This window comes from Rattus norvegicus, chromosome 2, assembly GCF_021556685.1.
Source record: "Rattus norvegicus strain SHRSP/BbbUtx chromosome 2, alternate assembly SHRSP_T2T, whole genome shotgun sequence".
NCBI lineage: Eukaryota > Metazoa > Chordata > Mammalia > Rodentia > Muridae > Rattus > Rattus norvegicus.
In genome coordinates, this window is record NC_141535.1 from 80,453,752 (window position 1) to 80,469,726 (window position 15,975).

A 15,975-nucleotide genomic window follows, 5' to 3' on the forward strand; every position below is an offset into this window, starting at 1 on the left:
AGATTAGTTTAAGGGTCGAAGAAAGTTCCATAAGGAACAAGGGGACAACCAGAAAATTTGACCAGAATGGCAGGAAGGTTTCTCCTGGAGACGGCGTGGCCTGGCTGAACATGGAGGCGAAACTGTCAGTTTTTTCTCTATTATTTCCAACCAGAGTAGAAAAAAATCACAGAAAGAAAATTCAGCATTCCCAAGTTGAGTCCTACAACTCTGATAATTTCTCTTCAGATCTCAGACTTCAAGCCCGGAAACTCTTACTATTTATTTTCTCTGCACCAACAAAACCTCATCAGAGGGAATATTAATGTGGCTTTTACAATGTCCTAGGTTGACTTCGCATTCATTCTCATCAGTAATGAGACTTGATGGAGACTGAATACTTAAACTGATCCATATGTACTGTTCAGGCACATAAGTTATTTATAACATAAATTCAGTGGGAGCAAGCCTGAACCACAGACAGCAAACCACACAGTGCTACAGCGAGGCTCGACAGGCCGCATGCCCGCTACACTGTGACTCGCATTTCCTCGGGGGATCCTCACAGTGAGCCTGGCAAGGGGTCTCCCTCAGCCTCCGGTGAAGCTTCAAGAGTTGAATACACAAGGGCCACAGAGTATGGCCGCAGGGGGACCACCGACAAAAACATTCTTTCACACCGGTGCTTGGGTGTCCTCTAAAGCAGTGGTAGAGTCAGAAAGTGAGCGAGTCCTATGGGAGCAGCATTGATGAGAGAAGGGGAAAAGACCATTGATAAGTAACAAGTCTTCTTGGAAGTGCTTAAGATTTTTATAGAAATGCTAATGGCTATCCGTGAAGATAGGACATGTAACAGTTTAATGTTTTTCATTTCCTAATGTCTTTAAAAGTCTTTTCAAGAAAGGCGGGGGTGGGGGTCAGACTTCATATGAAAAGTATTTTTACTTAACACTTAATAACTTAAATGTTTAGGTCTGATAATAGTGAGGTTTTTAAGTTATCTTTCATAGGTATATACAAAATACTCGTAAGTAAATGATATGACATCTAGAATTAGTATCAAAATCATCCAGAATAAGGGTAGAGGAGGAGAAAGAATGTGAATGGACAGACTTTGAAGACAGCCTGGGGATCTGGTTCCTGCTCTCTTGCCTGCTGAGGCTGAGAGGCCGTGATGAAAGGTTTTCAAAACATGCGCTTAGAGCTGGAGACATGGCTCAGAGGTGGAGAACTTCATGAAGTGCCCTGGGTCCGATCCCTACAGCTGCACAGCAGTACTAACAAAAACAGAAGTGCTCTCAATTAGCAGCTGTCTGGGCCCACCCACAGGAGCTACATGCAGAGCAGCAGCTGACACTGCACAGACCTTCCACTGCTGCCTCCTCGGTGCCTGCTCTCACCATCGGAGAGGCCGGGGCTACTACTCGACCTTGTCTAGATTTCTCCAAACCTCAGACTGTACTTACCGAGCCCCATATGTGTGTAAACAATGATTTTCCTGCATACTTCTCAGGAAGTGTAATTTATAGCAAAAATAAGAAAGTGACGGTAACTAATGAAACAGGACCATTACAAGGTTTATGGGTATGGTCTCATCTGTCTGGAAGAGTCAGATATATTACTGTAATGGGCACAGATGCCCGTGAGTGATAGATCCCTCTGATGTGGTGGCAGTGGCAGCGGGACAGCTCATCAGTGACTCAGTCTTACTCTATTTGTGCTGCTATCACACAACACCAGAAACTGGTTAGTCCACAGAGATCAGAAATGTATTCTCTTAAGCTTCTGATGCTGGGAGGTCTACGGTCAAGGTGTTGGTGGACTGAATTGCCTGCTGAGGGCGGCATCTCCACCAGGAAGGAACTCTGCAAGCCACCTTCCCCATGCTTCACCTCATTCACTGGGAGGAGGCCTTGTGGCCTAACTAACTCTTCAAATCATCACACTGCTAACACCTGGCCTTGTCAGGTGTCTTTCAACACAGCATCCGCCTGACTTCAAATATCATTCTGATGTCCCCCTTGATGTCACTCAACCCATCCCATGTACAGAAGTCGTATGCTACTGTCCTAAGAATGAAGTGTATTTTGAGAAGGTCATGTTCAAGTTCAAGAAATCCTAACTGGGGGTTGGGGATTTAGCTCAGTGGTAGAGCGCTTGCCTAGCAAGCGCAAGGCCCTGGGTTTGGTCCCCAGCTCCGGAAAAAGAAGAAGAAGAAGAAGAAGAAGAAGAAGAAGAAGAAGAAGAAGAAGAAGAGGAGGAGGAGGAGGAGGAGGAGGAGGAGGAGGAGGAGGAGGAGGAGGAGGAGGAGGAGGAGGAGGAGGAGGAGGAGGAGGAGGAGGAGGAGGAGGAGGAGGAGGAGGAAGGAGGAGGAAGGAGGAGGAGGAGGAGGAGGAAGAGGAGGAAGAGGAGGAGGAGGAGGAGGAAGAGGAGGAAGAGGAGGAGGAGGAAGAGGAGGAAGAGGAGGAGGAGGAAGAGGAGGAAGAGGAGGAGGAGGAGAAATCCTAACTGGCCTTTAGAGAAATCAACCAAATAAGTATCTCTCAGTATCTCAGAATCTCTCAACAAATTTGGCCCACCTTATTAGAGTCCTTCTAGCTCTAACTAGGCTTGACTAATAAAGGCTGTTCCATTCCTGCCTCACTATGTTATTGTCAAATTTGCGATCTGTCTGGACGTGCCTGCCTCCTGCACTTCCAGGAAGAGCAGTCTGGAACCACAGAGGTCCCGGTGCCCCGGAGCAGATGAGCAGCAGGCCTCCTTCTCAGGCGCAGGCTCCGAGTTCTACAGATGGACCTGAGGAATTTCTTCATGATCCCCTTGGATTCAGAAGTAGAATCTTTTATTTACTACAACTTTAAACTAGTACCAGCCATCACAGGGTCAGGTCTGGGCCTCAACAAGTCACTGTGATTACGAGACTTCTATTCTTGCTGTTAGTGACAATTCTAGGGAATGAGCCATCCTGACCACTGAATTACACGGCCCACCATATATGCAGAGCTTTGGCAAAGGTGCCACAATATTCCCTGACACGTTACAAACTGAAGGACAAGTGACCTCCAGGGCAGAGGACAGGAAAAAAGTTGTAGGCCTTGAGAAAGGAGGAAAATGCTCTAGAAACATACCGTGGCAAAGGCTGTACAAGTGGGGGCTCCATTAAAATTAGAAGTACTGGAATGGTATGCAGAGTTACAGCATAATATGGCAGACAGAGAGAGGAGAGGAGAGAGAGAGACAGAGAGACAGAGAGACAGACAGAGAGAGAGAGGAGAGGAGGAGAGAGACAGAGAGAGAGACAGACAGAGACAGAGAGACAGACAGAGAGACAGAGAGACAGAGAGAGAGGAGAGGAGAGGAGAGGAGGAGAGAGAGAGACAGAGACAGAGAGACAGAGACAGACAGAGAGAGACAGAGAGACAGACAGAGAGAGACAGAGAGAGAGAGGAGAGGAGAGGGGAGGAGAGAGAGAGAGAGGAGAGGAGAGAGAGACAGAGAGAGACAGAGAGAGACAGAGACAGAGACAGACAGAGAGAGAGACAGAGAGACAGAGACAGAGAGAGACAGAGAGAGAGAGGAGAGAGACAGAGAGACACAGAGACACAGAGACACAGAGAGAGAGAGGAGAGAGAGAGAGACAGAGACAGAGAGACAGAGAGAGAGAGAGGAGAGAGGAGAGAGAGAGAGACAGAGAGACAGAGACAGAGAGAGACAGAAAGAGACAGAGAGAGAGAGGAGAGAGAGAGACAGAGAGAGACAGAGAGACAGACAGAGACATAGCAGAGAGAGACAGAGACAGAGAGAAAGTTAGTAAAAATTATTTCCGAGAATATCGTTCTTTGGGACTTTTCCTAAAAATACAGTATACGTAATCAATTTATTTTTACAATTTCCCACTCTTCCTTTCATATACAAGATAACAATAGCCTAAAATTGTCATGAGCTATTTCTGGTCAGAAGCTGGGAAACACTAAGAGTGTGGCAACACCTCTTAACTGTCTGCTTGCTGGTTAACTCTCCGCTGGCCTTAATTATTTAAAATGTTCTGTCCTCATCTGTGGTCACTGTAAACCACCTCTCTCCACCTAAGCACTAACCCTGCAGAATTAAGCTTTCATTGAAGATTTATGAGATCAATGCTTTCGGGTTTTTTTGTTTTTTGTTTTTTGTTTTTTGTTTTTTTTTGATTAGTTAAAAGGCAAGAAGGTTTAGGTTTTACAGTAAGTTACATAAAAATGCCATAATAATAAAGTCCGAATTAACTGCCTAATAACGGAATGAAGGCAAACAAAACCCAGCCGTCATGGCTGTCATGGCCGTTCCGTCCACCTGTCTGGACGTGCCTGCCTTCTGCACTTCCGGGAAGAGCAGACTGGAACCACAGAGGTCCTGGTGCCCCGGAGCAGATGGACAGCAGGCCTCCTTCTCAGACACAGGCGCCACATTCCAGGTCACCTGTGGAACTCCCTAATGGTTCCTCTTGGAAGTAGAATCTTTTAGTTACTCCGATTTTAAGTATAAAACCAGTAGTTCATAAACTGGCACAAGCCAGTACACAATCTTTTATGGATGAGTTGAAAGATAAATAAATATTATTTTCAAAACTCAGTAGATTGTAATCTGTAAGTCAGTCCGTCCATCCATCCATCCATCCATCCAAGTACGACGCCCTCTTGTGTCTACTTTTATACTTTACCAGCCCTCAGATTCACTGATTTAGATTCATTTGTTGTCATCTATCCTTCCTCCCATCCACCCATCAATCCCAGTATTTCCAATAACCTGAGCCCCTCTCTTTCTACTTTTACACTTTTTATTAACTGTGCAGACTCATTACTAATTAGATTCTCTTCTCCAAAATCAACAGACAGTATAAATGAGTGAACAAAGAAAGACACCATGGACACTTCATCTTAAATACGCACAGAACCACACGCCCTTAGGACACCGAGAAGCAACACGGTTACCATATTGTAATTAAACCTGAGAGGCCACGGGAGCCTGCCTCGGGCCAGCACAGCGTGCTTGTTTCAGATAGTGCCAGAAGTGGGTACTGAGGGAACAGCATCCCGTAGGACTGCCCGGGAGCACAGGGCAGGCTCACTCCCATTCACTGGCACCGTCTTGTAAAGTTGCACATCGATCCCTGGAAGAAAGCTAAAAGGCTTGAAGCACAGCCTTCCCTGTGCAGAGGAGGGAGGGCAGATGCCCCACACGCAGGGGGCTGGGCTGTCAACCTCCACACTGTGGAGGGAGAGCTAGCGATGAGAAGCAGGCATCTTCTTAAGAGGAGACATCAGCTAGTAGAAACAGCAGAGACTTTACAGACACCTGAGGGCGTGGCTGCTAACAACCCCAGGAAGGAGAAGATGTGGAGGACAGGAGCCTTGCCTGGAAGATGAGGGAACAAAGAGCCATGGGAGACAAGGCAGAGAGGTTGCAAACCCTGAGTGTGTATTTGCGGTCACACTCCCAACTGCTGACTCTGAGGCGTTTAACAAACAGCTGCTCCCCTCAACGGCTCAGGCAACACAGCCAACCAAATGTTTGCAGAGTGACAGACAGACACAGTTTGATCAGCAGTGCCCGGTGGCTTATGATGTTCACGCTGTCTTAAAAATGCTTGGGCATTAATGTTTTCAAGAATAAGGGAGTTTTAAAGGTCCACCAAATGTCGATGTTTTTATTTGCTGTGGCAAGTGAGCGGCTTTAATCAAACTCTGGTGTCAGAGCAGTCAAGTACAGCGGGTTAGAAAGTCAGATTTTACCTGAAAGGTAGGCGACTTTTTCCTTCAGGATGGGCAAAACATCCATAGCTTTCATTTCATCATTTTTTCGAAACCCTGAAAGACAGAGAGAAAAGCGTCACTGGGCTGCCTGGCTGACAGGTGATACCCACGTTACCCAGTGCCAAAACGTCAACTGTCATCGTGGCCAATGAATCAATTAGGGAGTGAGGCCCTGTGTGAACGCCGGAGTCTGACCCCAGCATTTCTATTTTAATGCTGAATCTTTGTACACACCCATAGACAGTGTCCCTAAAGACTCGAAGCCATGCTAGCCATGATTATTTGTCCCCAGAAGACACAATATGTAATCAGTTCCAATCATTTGCCAAATCTTCATTTTAACCTTGCAGAATTTAGGTAACTGCCAGAGAAAAGTGCAGCACTAGCAGCTTTTGTGAAGTCTGTTAGTTGTAGCTCAGCAAAGCCTCTAGGGGGAGCTCGATGCCTCCTCTTAGTCTTCCCACTCTGGTTAATCCTGGCCTGGCATGCAGAGGGGCTTATGTATAACCCACACTGGCCAATGCTCCCTTAAAAGGTTCAACCCTTCTAAGATTTTGGGTTGTGACCTACAGAGTAACATCAATGACTAAGCTAGCCTGTTGCTACTCCAACATCTGAGGTGGACAGGCCATGGGCTTTAAAAAACAAAATCTTAGATAGCCCTGTAACAATTTTATGAGAAGTCAGAATACATCCTGCAACTTAGGACAAGCCAGCATGTAAGTAGAGTGGGTTACACCCGAAACACGCCCAGCTCACCCACCAGGAGAGCACCCACCTAGGAACGTGGGATGAAGATTTTCTTACTCACGCTCATGCTAATGCCTTGAACTCTAACAGAGGTCACCATTCTAGGGCTAGATGCCCATTACAACTACTGCATCTGCCATCGCTAACATACCCTCAGAGAAACACAAGACAGCTCTCTCAGGCCTGTTTATTTCTGTTTTTGCCAAATAGTACACGAAAAGGATCTGAAACATTATCTTGGTCCCACCACTGGTGAAAGATGTAGTCTACGTAGAGAGAATTAAATCAATGGACTTCTAGTGTGCTTGCCAGCCCAGTTCTGATATGTCTATATACACATCAACCCTCGCCGGGTGGGCACACTGCCACGCACCTGTAATCCCAGCAACAAGGAGGCGGAAGCAGGAGGGTGTCTAGGTCAAGGCACCCTGGAAGTGTGCACTTGGAGAAAGGGCATGGTGTTGAGCCCACCACTCAGCTGGGGCTCAACACGACTAGGTTACGCTCGGGGATGCACTGTGGTAGGTGAAACAGAGAGGGGAGATCTGGGGGAAAGAATCCTCAAACTAAGTGTCAGCTTCACCGCCCCAAGCTTCCAGCTTTTTCCTGAGCCTTGCATATAACAAGTTCCCCTTGGCCTTCCTGAAAAATCAACCATTTGAGCCAGGCAGGTGGCAACAGACAGCTTTAATCCTAGCACTGCAGAGGCAGAGGCAGGCAGCAAGGACCAAAGATATGAGCGAACTTTCTGGCATGACCCAGCCAGGTATTGATAGACTTGAGCCAGGGCTCAGATCTCCAGGTCACCCAGCCACTTCACTTTCTAGAAAGCCAACTTTCTGTGTGAACAGCCATTGCTGTGTGCTGGCAACCCACCAGACTGAGAAGCAGTTCTGATTTCTAGATGGCAGACACCCGAGCCAGAGGGGTACAGTTTCACTCCAGGTGCCTCAGGAACTCTTGAATGAATTCAAGCCAGTCTCAACGCTCCCCATCCATCACAGTAACTCACTACCGCTCCTGAGTAAAGATGGCGGTGCAGCTAATGCAAAAGGGCCAGGCTGGTGACAGCCTGTAGCCATGGCAGACATGAGAAGGCCCATAAGCAGTGGGAGCCCTGTGAGAACAAAGTGACCTGCAGCTATAGATCAAACCAAAGGGTGTCTCCCAAGAGAATCCTTTTCTATTGTTCAGGGTCGAGAACAGGCATGTCAACAAGCCAATGTTCACCCAGGTTCTTGTTCATGTCCTAGAGAATATTTATGAAAACAGAGTGTGCAGCTGTTTAAAATCAAATTTCTAAGAAGTTAAAAATAAACGGCTTTTTGCTATACCCCATGAATTCTAAACTAGACTACAGAAAGGCTAAGACTTTCGTGGCCCGTGAATTAAAAGGCTTTAGGTGCTGAACTCAATGACCACGGTTTGAAAAGACACTTCTGAAGGTCCACACCTTATCTCTGTGCCAGTGACCAAGGAGGAGCAACACTTTTACTTTTGTGACCAAGAGGGTCTGCTGATGGACAAGGGGACAGCACAGGTGAGATCAGAAGTAGGTGGGCGAGGGGTGGGCGGCAGGCATGGAGGGCAGGCACCAAAATTAGGGGCACCGAGTTGTGTCTGTTTTCTGAACTTTTAAGTTCCATAAAACCTACAACAAAGTGGGGAGAAAGGTAAAGAAGCCAGTGTAGGCCTTAATGAAAGGAACCCATCGGGGACAGTGATGGCTCATAGGCAAGCACTAATCGACAAGTAACAATTACTTTTGGGGTCAGGCCTACAATGTCTATGCTGAGGATGCCTGTGTGACGGCATCTGCAGTCAGGCCTTAGTTAGCAGAGAAATGACCGTGTGAGGAGGACTCTGTGAAGTTCACTCTCCCCCTCCGTCCTTCTCCTCCTCCAAATGTGAATATCTAAATATCTTAATAGATTCATCTTGGGACGCTCAGCCCTGTTAGACAGCACAGTGGATTCTGTTACATATTTACAAAGCTGGCTGACCAGGAGCAACAGTCTGGCCCGTGCTCCCGAATCTGTCTCTTTCATGAACTGCAAACTGTGCAGCAAACGATAATCTCCACCTTCCTCTCAATCAGGGGACTGGCTTCAGACAGAAGTAGGTTCGAGTACTTGAAACCTCTGAGTACGGTGGAAGCGAACAAACAGGCAGAGTCTGTCCCTGCAGCCACGCCCAGTGTCCCCCAGGACTTTCTATTTTCAGTCTGTAAAAGATCGGCTCTGGCTATTTAGCCTTCAATCATACTATGATTACAACTGTATGAGGGAAAATTACCCTCTCGGCCCTGGGAGGGAACGTCCCACAGTAGTCTCTAACAATGGGAAATCTTTTAGATGAATCGGGGGCTGGAACGTCAACAACCCAGAGCAGTGGTCAGATCAAGTGCACACTTTCCGCCCTCAGACCCTGTGTCGGCACTGCAGTGCCACTCCAACAGAGCCGTTCCCAACTGGCCACGGTGCTCACCGATTCCTCACCACAGTGGTATTCCATTTTCAACATCAACCAACAAAAAAAGGAAAAGCAGTCCTCCATCTTGCTCACTGGCAGAAGCAGAAGCACCATGGGATCTCTCCAGGCTGTGTGAGCACCTCCCCAGCTCATTAGCCGAGCAGCACTTTCCACACAGAGGTGTGCACAGAAATCTAAGGTGAACTAATCAACCGAGGTAAGAGTAAGTTTTTGGACCTAGAGAGGTGGCTCAGCGGTTAAGAGCACTGACTGCTCTGCCAGAGGTCCTGAGTTCAATTCCCAGCAACCACATGGTGGCTCACAACCATCTGTAATGAGACCTGATGCCCTCTTCTGGAGTGGCTGAAGACAGCTTCAGTGTTCTTGCATGCATAAAGTAAGTAGATATTTAAAAAAAAAAAAAAAAGCTAAAAAAGCTTTTTTGGTAATCCACAGGGCCTCTAGCAGATTTTAATCATTTTGAATTTCACCTAATTGTTTGCTGACTTTATTTCTTTTAGGAAAACATGGTTATCTAAAAGCCCAATTATCCCTCCGCAGACAGAGCTCCTCATAAGGTTGCCTGTATGCCTTGTCGGAATTGTCTGCCATGTCGCCCAGAAACTGCTCCCCAGCCATCCCACGGGTCTCATAGCCTGTCAGCTACCCCACCTTACATCTACTAAACTGAAAATTCGCCTGTGGGAAAGACTGAAGCAAAGCTTACAGAAGCACAGGTTATGCCACAAATAAGACTAATAAATAAGGCAGGATTCTAAAGCAACCACAGCAAAAATGTTAAACAGTAAGCTGGTAGCTTCTCTTACTGACGAGCCTCGGTGGTAATTACTGAATTTTACTCATTAGGTAATTGGCGGAGCTCCGGAACACAAAGGGCAGGGTGATAAAACTCCACATCTGCGCGGTGGCCCCGCCCTCGCACTGCTGGCAGAGAGGGTGACGTCACCCTGTCTGAGCCAGCCGCTCCGCTGCAGAGCCTGCAGGATACTGCTCTAGTGCAGGGAGGCAGTGTTAGCACAATGTGTGGGGGTGGGGGTGGGGTAGCCTCGCAAACCTCTAGATCAGAGTCACAGGAAGGAAGTGCTTTAATGAGTCGGACTCTTCTGTAAGTGTTTAATTATGTAAGAATGTTAGAGAACAAAGGTTACATTTTCCCCCTAATACTAATATGTTAAAAAAAAAAAAGCCAACACGATCAATTGATGTTTATGTCATTTTTATAAAAATATATGATCCCAGATTGGATACGAAAATGAATCATCCATGTCAGGAATGTGGATATGTTCACAAACTAGCACATGAACAGTACACGACAAAACGGGTCCTAATCTTTAGTAATAACCACTACTGCTTTACTAACCACCTGATTGGCTGGCTCATCCTGTCTCGGGAGTGACAGCCCACAATAGCCGAAGAAGAGCATGGGCTGTACTCACTCGAGGGAACGCCAACGGAGAGCTCTGGCTCTTAATTTCTTACACAAAATACACAGGACAAGCTGAACTGCCCAAAGGATGGAAGGCTGGTTAGAGTATTACACAAGCCTTAAAATAAAGGAAGAAATCTGTAGACTTTATTGATGTTTTGACGAGGCATTAATGGTTCCCTGGAAGTTAATTCATAGCATATAATAGGCCAGTTGTCCAAAAAGGCATTATAAAAGGGGTTCCAACTTCCTCTAGTCTCACAAATGAGAAAGGAAACAGGTCCAAGAGCACCTTTAATCTTCTGATCCCCAGACGGACATGGAGGCATACAGAGAAACTGTATTTCTCTAAGTAATGCAAAATAAGACACCTGCCCCCTCTGTCTCTCTGTGCTTCTATCTGTCTGCCTGTCTGTCTCTGTCTGTCTCTCTGTGTGTGCATGTGTGCTACAAAGCCAGACAGTAGATGCCACCCTAATTACATATGTGTATTTCACTCATGCACACATGCACACACATGGTTCTGCAAAGCCAACCTGATCCAAAGACTGCTTTGCAGAAGAGTCCAGGGAATTGAACCAGAGTGACAAAACCTGATCCCTGAGTTATGTGAATGGATTCCAGCCCAGCCAAGATTGATTGCTAAAAGAAATCCTGGTCCATTATTACATCAAGCATTTCATTCATTTAAATAGCCATGCCTGGCTTCCCTTGCCTTCCACCGTCCCATCTTCCTGGTCAGTGTTCCCGCAGGTGGCCTTGCTGTGTCTACAGCCTCCTAATCACTGGTCAATAGTCCTTCTGACCCCACCACTCAAACTTGGCTTCTAGCTCACGTCTCCTTCTACTGCTTTCTCCCTAACCGTTTTCCATGATGCCCTTCTGTGGCTTCCTGATGCCTTCACATAAGACATAAGCTCCCTGACATGACATAATCCTTCAGATGTGATGTCACTTGCCAATACTAATTCTCTCCCCAGGCAAAAATAAAAGAACCCCAACCACATGTTCAACTCCTGGCCCTTTGAACTCCTATGCACACCACTAGAACCCCACTCCCATCATTCCTGTTCCTGGGGCACAGTGCACACACCAGGAACCCTGCTGCTGGATTCATAACCCACTCAGCTCCCATAGCACCCAGGCCTTCGTCACAACATGGGAATGACCTAATACTGGTCACAGGGTCACTACGCATTGTATCCCACTGTGTGGGATAAAAAAGAAAAACCCCAAGCCGTCACTGAGCCTAGGTAAACAACACCTGAAGCTGGCAGATTTCAATGCCAGTCTACAAATGGGGTCCCCAAAAATCACAGAATTAACCATACTCTGAAGCTCACAATGGCCAGGCAGTTAAGGCGACTCATTCTCTTGTTGTCTGATATACTTAATGACTAGTACATAACACTGTGTTTACAATTCCTTCATATTTTAAGATAGGAAAAGGTTTTACTTTGAGGTTTTTACAATGTAATTAAAACATTATTTTCTGCCCTAATCACTATTACCTCTGATGAAGAAAGGAAGGGTAGACCATGACAAGGGAGAAAGAAGATTTAGGAGCAGGCTCATTTCAGTACCGCAAAGGGGGCGCCAGGGCTACAGGGAAGCGGGGACTGTGCAGGCATCAGAGGCCTGCTTCTCTGCAGTTAGCAGGGTTCACCCAAGAAACAGTTGGAAGGAAATGCTTTAGTCATGAGACTTTGTAACCAGTCTGGGCTTGAGGGAATGAGGCTACGTCAACTCCACACAACCCAAACAGAACTTCTTTGTTTTACATGTCAGCACATACGTGTCCCGAGTCCCTGAGCCCCAGAAGGCCCAAGTGGGACAGCTGACAGAACGAATCCGCAGGTTTCTGCCATATGTTTTCAGCAATGGGAACAGAACACAGCTTAAGCCTCTGTGAGTGCCAGGTGTCACAAACAGGCTTGTGACAGTCGTGACCGCCTGCCTGTTAGTGACCATTACTAGAAAAGGCAGAAAACAAATATGGAGAGCCAAGGCTTGTGGGGACTTCAGATTCCACAGGACAAAGGACTGAGTCCCAGCGGTGAGCCCCGATTTGGATTTAAGCTCCAATCCTATCACATCATACATTAGTAAGTCTTATGGATCACTACAGTTCATCTCCACACCAGTGTCGCTGACCCCTTCGTTGGCTTCTGCCCACTTCTTTCCTTTGCTTGTTTTTTGAGACAGGGTCTCTCTGTGTGGGTCTGGCTGTCCTCGAACCACCAAGGAGACATCTAATGTCGCTAACATCTGAATTCTCAATTCAGCCTCTGGGACTTGGGTTCTGAATGGGGACTTCCTTCCTACAGGGCACTTTTCCCCAGGCTTCAGGGGCTGGCCTATCTTGTCAGCCTCTGCCTTGCCTATACTGTGCACAAAGGGTTCCCATTCCAGAGGAAATATACTACGTAAGTCTGAGAGTCTTAGTAAGTAATCAACTAACTTGAGTGGCCACGAGCTACTTCTAAACAACACTTAGATCATTATCTTGTTTATATATAAACCATAGTTTCTAAATATTCAGCAAAATTAGGATGTTGTAGGTCTGCCACAAAAACACTCCAGTCAGTCACGGACCCTTAAATGTGTCAATAACGTAAGGACATCATGGATTTAATTCCAACATTAAACTCACCAGAAAGGCCTATCTTTAACAATACCCAAGAAGGTGACAGACCTCTGTAGCAGCCAGTTCCCCGATGGAGCCTCGAGCTGTTTGGTTCACTTGGCACTCGTGTTCAGACAGAACATTTACACTCGCTGGTCTGCTAAGCCCTGGGGACTCCCCAACCTGCACAGTCCCTGTTTGAAAACACTTATCATCATCCAACAGAAAAGAAAACACGCACAAGAGGAGAACACAGCCTGGACTCCACACCCAGGTGGGTCAGTCTGACAGACGCGCATCTGCACGCGTGCTGCCGTACTGATCTGAGGTGGGGAAGCTGTGATTAGCTGGACAGAGTCAACTGCTCCAGTTTCCCCTGAAGCGCTGTATCATCACTGGTGAAAATAAGCCCCCGACAACCAAGTCAAGACTCTGAACATGGAGGGCCAAGACGTAGCTGACACTGTCCTTCCATGCTTCAGCCGACCTACTTGTCTTGACCGTTCTGTCCCTGCTTCTTAGTGTGCAGTTCGTCTAGACTGCAGGACTCATCACAGCCAAGGCGGGCCATCCAGGTGATTCCTGGCCTGGGTCCAGAGAATGGAAGCTGTAAGAAACCACGCATGCTCTGCAACTCGTCTGAATCCTAAATGCTAAAGCCCAATGACTTCTTCCAGGTCGGTCAGTGTGGTGGACGATATGACTGCTGAAGAAATAAGCCCTGAAGCGATCCTGCAGCCTAATGGCTTCCTGTCCGAGCAATAGGACCAGTCTAACTTTGCTCATGGGTAATGAACCTGTCCAGCTGCCTCAAGATTATAGCTTTATTCCAGTGTGGGCGGCGTGCGGCCTTGAACGCTAAAGCCATTAATTTATTCACACTTACTCAGGCCTGGTGCCCTGCCCTACGCCCATTTCAAAGCAGGGAAAATCCACCAGGCAGGCCTGGGTGACTGACTTTGCTGCTGATCCTGGTAAGAGGGTTAAGGCATAACAAAGGTGGCTGTTCACATTAACAAGACAGAAAATACCATTTCCCTTCTCTACCCACCACCCTCAATCCGCCATCACCTCAATGTCCTGCGGCTGCACCTCAAATTCTCTCCACACTCAGAAAAGCAAGGAAGGGCATTTTAAAGACAGAATAAAATATGACTGTTAAGTAAAAAAGGTCTAGTAACATGTACACACACAACCAGAGGCCACCGGCTGATGTCGGCTGCCTTCACTGACTGATCTCCATGTTATACATTGAGGCATGGTCTCCCACTTGAACACAACACTGTCCTGGTTACCCTAACCCAGTTACCAGCCTGCCCCAGGGAGTCCATCTATGGCCATCCACAGTCCTCATGCTGAGGGCAAGAGTTTATCCACTGATCTATCTCCCTAAACTGGCAAATAATTTTTGCATAAGAGTGAACCTAAGGTGCAATGACTGGCCTCCCTCTGGGCATCATGATACATCTTCACTGGCCCAAAGGAAGATGCATGCTGGGTACAAAGGCCAGCAGCGTTGGAGATGGGGAGAAGAGGAGGGATGCTACTCTAAGAATCCCCTGCTGGAGGACTCGGGTAAGCCTGGGGACATGAACATCCTGCCCGAAGTGCATCTCCTTCCTTGGTTCTCTCTGGGGACGCTGGAACTTAGTACATAAAGCCAGAACAGGCTCTACACAGGCTAGCCTATGGTGCTCTGCTGCCCCTCAGGACTATCGACTCTGGGCAGTTGTGGTAACCGTCTTGACATGATGGAGTATGGTTAAATTACCAAAGAAGAGCGCTAACGGTAATATGGGTAATATGTTTTCTTACTTTTCTACCTGGACACTAGGGAAAGGCAGAGGTCTCTAGTGGTTGTGGCCACTGACTTCTCATGCTGGGGTAACACAGCTACGTCTTCCCTCTTGTCATAGGTCTCTTTTAAGAAACTGGGGATGGGGGCCCAAAGAGAGAGATTGTGGCACAGCAGGGAGCATGCTGTGTGGTAATGGTTCGGTTTTATTTGTTTTTTCTCTTAAATATTGTTACAGTGGAACAGGTCACCTTCAGTATCTTTTTTATTAAAAGCATAAGGAATCCTTTTGCAAACTAAACTCAATATGAATGAAAGAAGTGGGAACACAGAGGGGTCGTTTAAGTGGGTGTGGTGAGGCCACCCGCTCACTCACAACTCCCTGCTTCTACAGCTTTCTATCATGCCCCTCACTAAGACTTGGCAGCTCCCTGCCCAGGCCCTGCAGCTAGAGGTTGTAAGCTACTGCCTTAGGAACACAGAGGGGAGGGAGGAGTGTCAAGAAGGGTCCCAAAGCAGTGGTGGGCAGAGGTGAGTAGCACTGGAAGTTTTAAGTGTACCTCAAAAGCAATACTACTCCAATGCAAGGCTCAAGAACAAGGATGTCTGGGTCAGCTGCCTGCCTCCCTGGAGTGACACTGGCAGGAAGTTTCCCATGCTTTCCATGTGACCTGGGGAGCCTAAGATGCGGCTTCCCCTCCCACAAGGCTAAGTGGGTGGGTGGGTGGGTAGATAGATAGATAGATGATAGATAGAAAGAAAGATAGATAGATAGATAGATAGATAGATAGATAGATAGATAGATGATAGATAGATGATAGATTGATAGATAGATGATAGATAGATAGATAGATGATAGATAGATGATAGATAGAAAGAAAGAAAGAAAGAAAGAAAGATAGATAGATAGATAGATAGACAGATAGATAGATAGATAGATAGATAGATAGATGATAGATAGATGATAGATAAGAAGGGTGGGACCAACATGGAAAGAAAGGGCATAAGACACTGGTTCTCAACCTATAGGTTGAGACCCTTTTGGGGATCCGATGAGCCTTTCACAGGTATCTTGACATCTCGTGCATCTCAGATATCCTGCATATCAGATACTACA

General features: G+C 46.9%; 1 protein-coding gene across 4 annotated transcripts in view; it reads right to left on the reverse strand.

Annotated features, from left to right (window-relative positions):
- Positions 1-15,975, reverse strand: part of Trio (trio Rho guanine nucleotide exchange factor) — a 295,435-nt gene that overhangs the window by 188,007 nt on the left and 91,453 nt on the right. For all 4 annotated transcript variants that reach the window (XR_015662892.1, XM_087621836.1, NM_001107658.3 and 1 more), the window contains 1 exon segment: positions 5,748-5,822. Coding sequence is in view for 3 of the 4 variants with exons in the window: in XM_087621836.1 (XP_087477962.1) it covers positions 5,748-5,822 (75 nt within the window). In the remaining variant the exon portion in view is untranslated.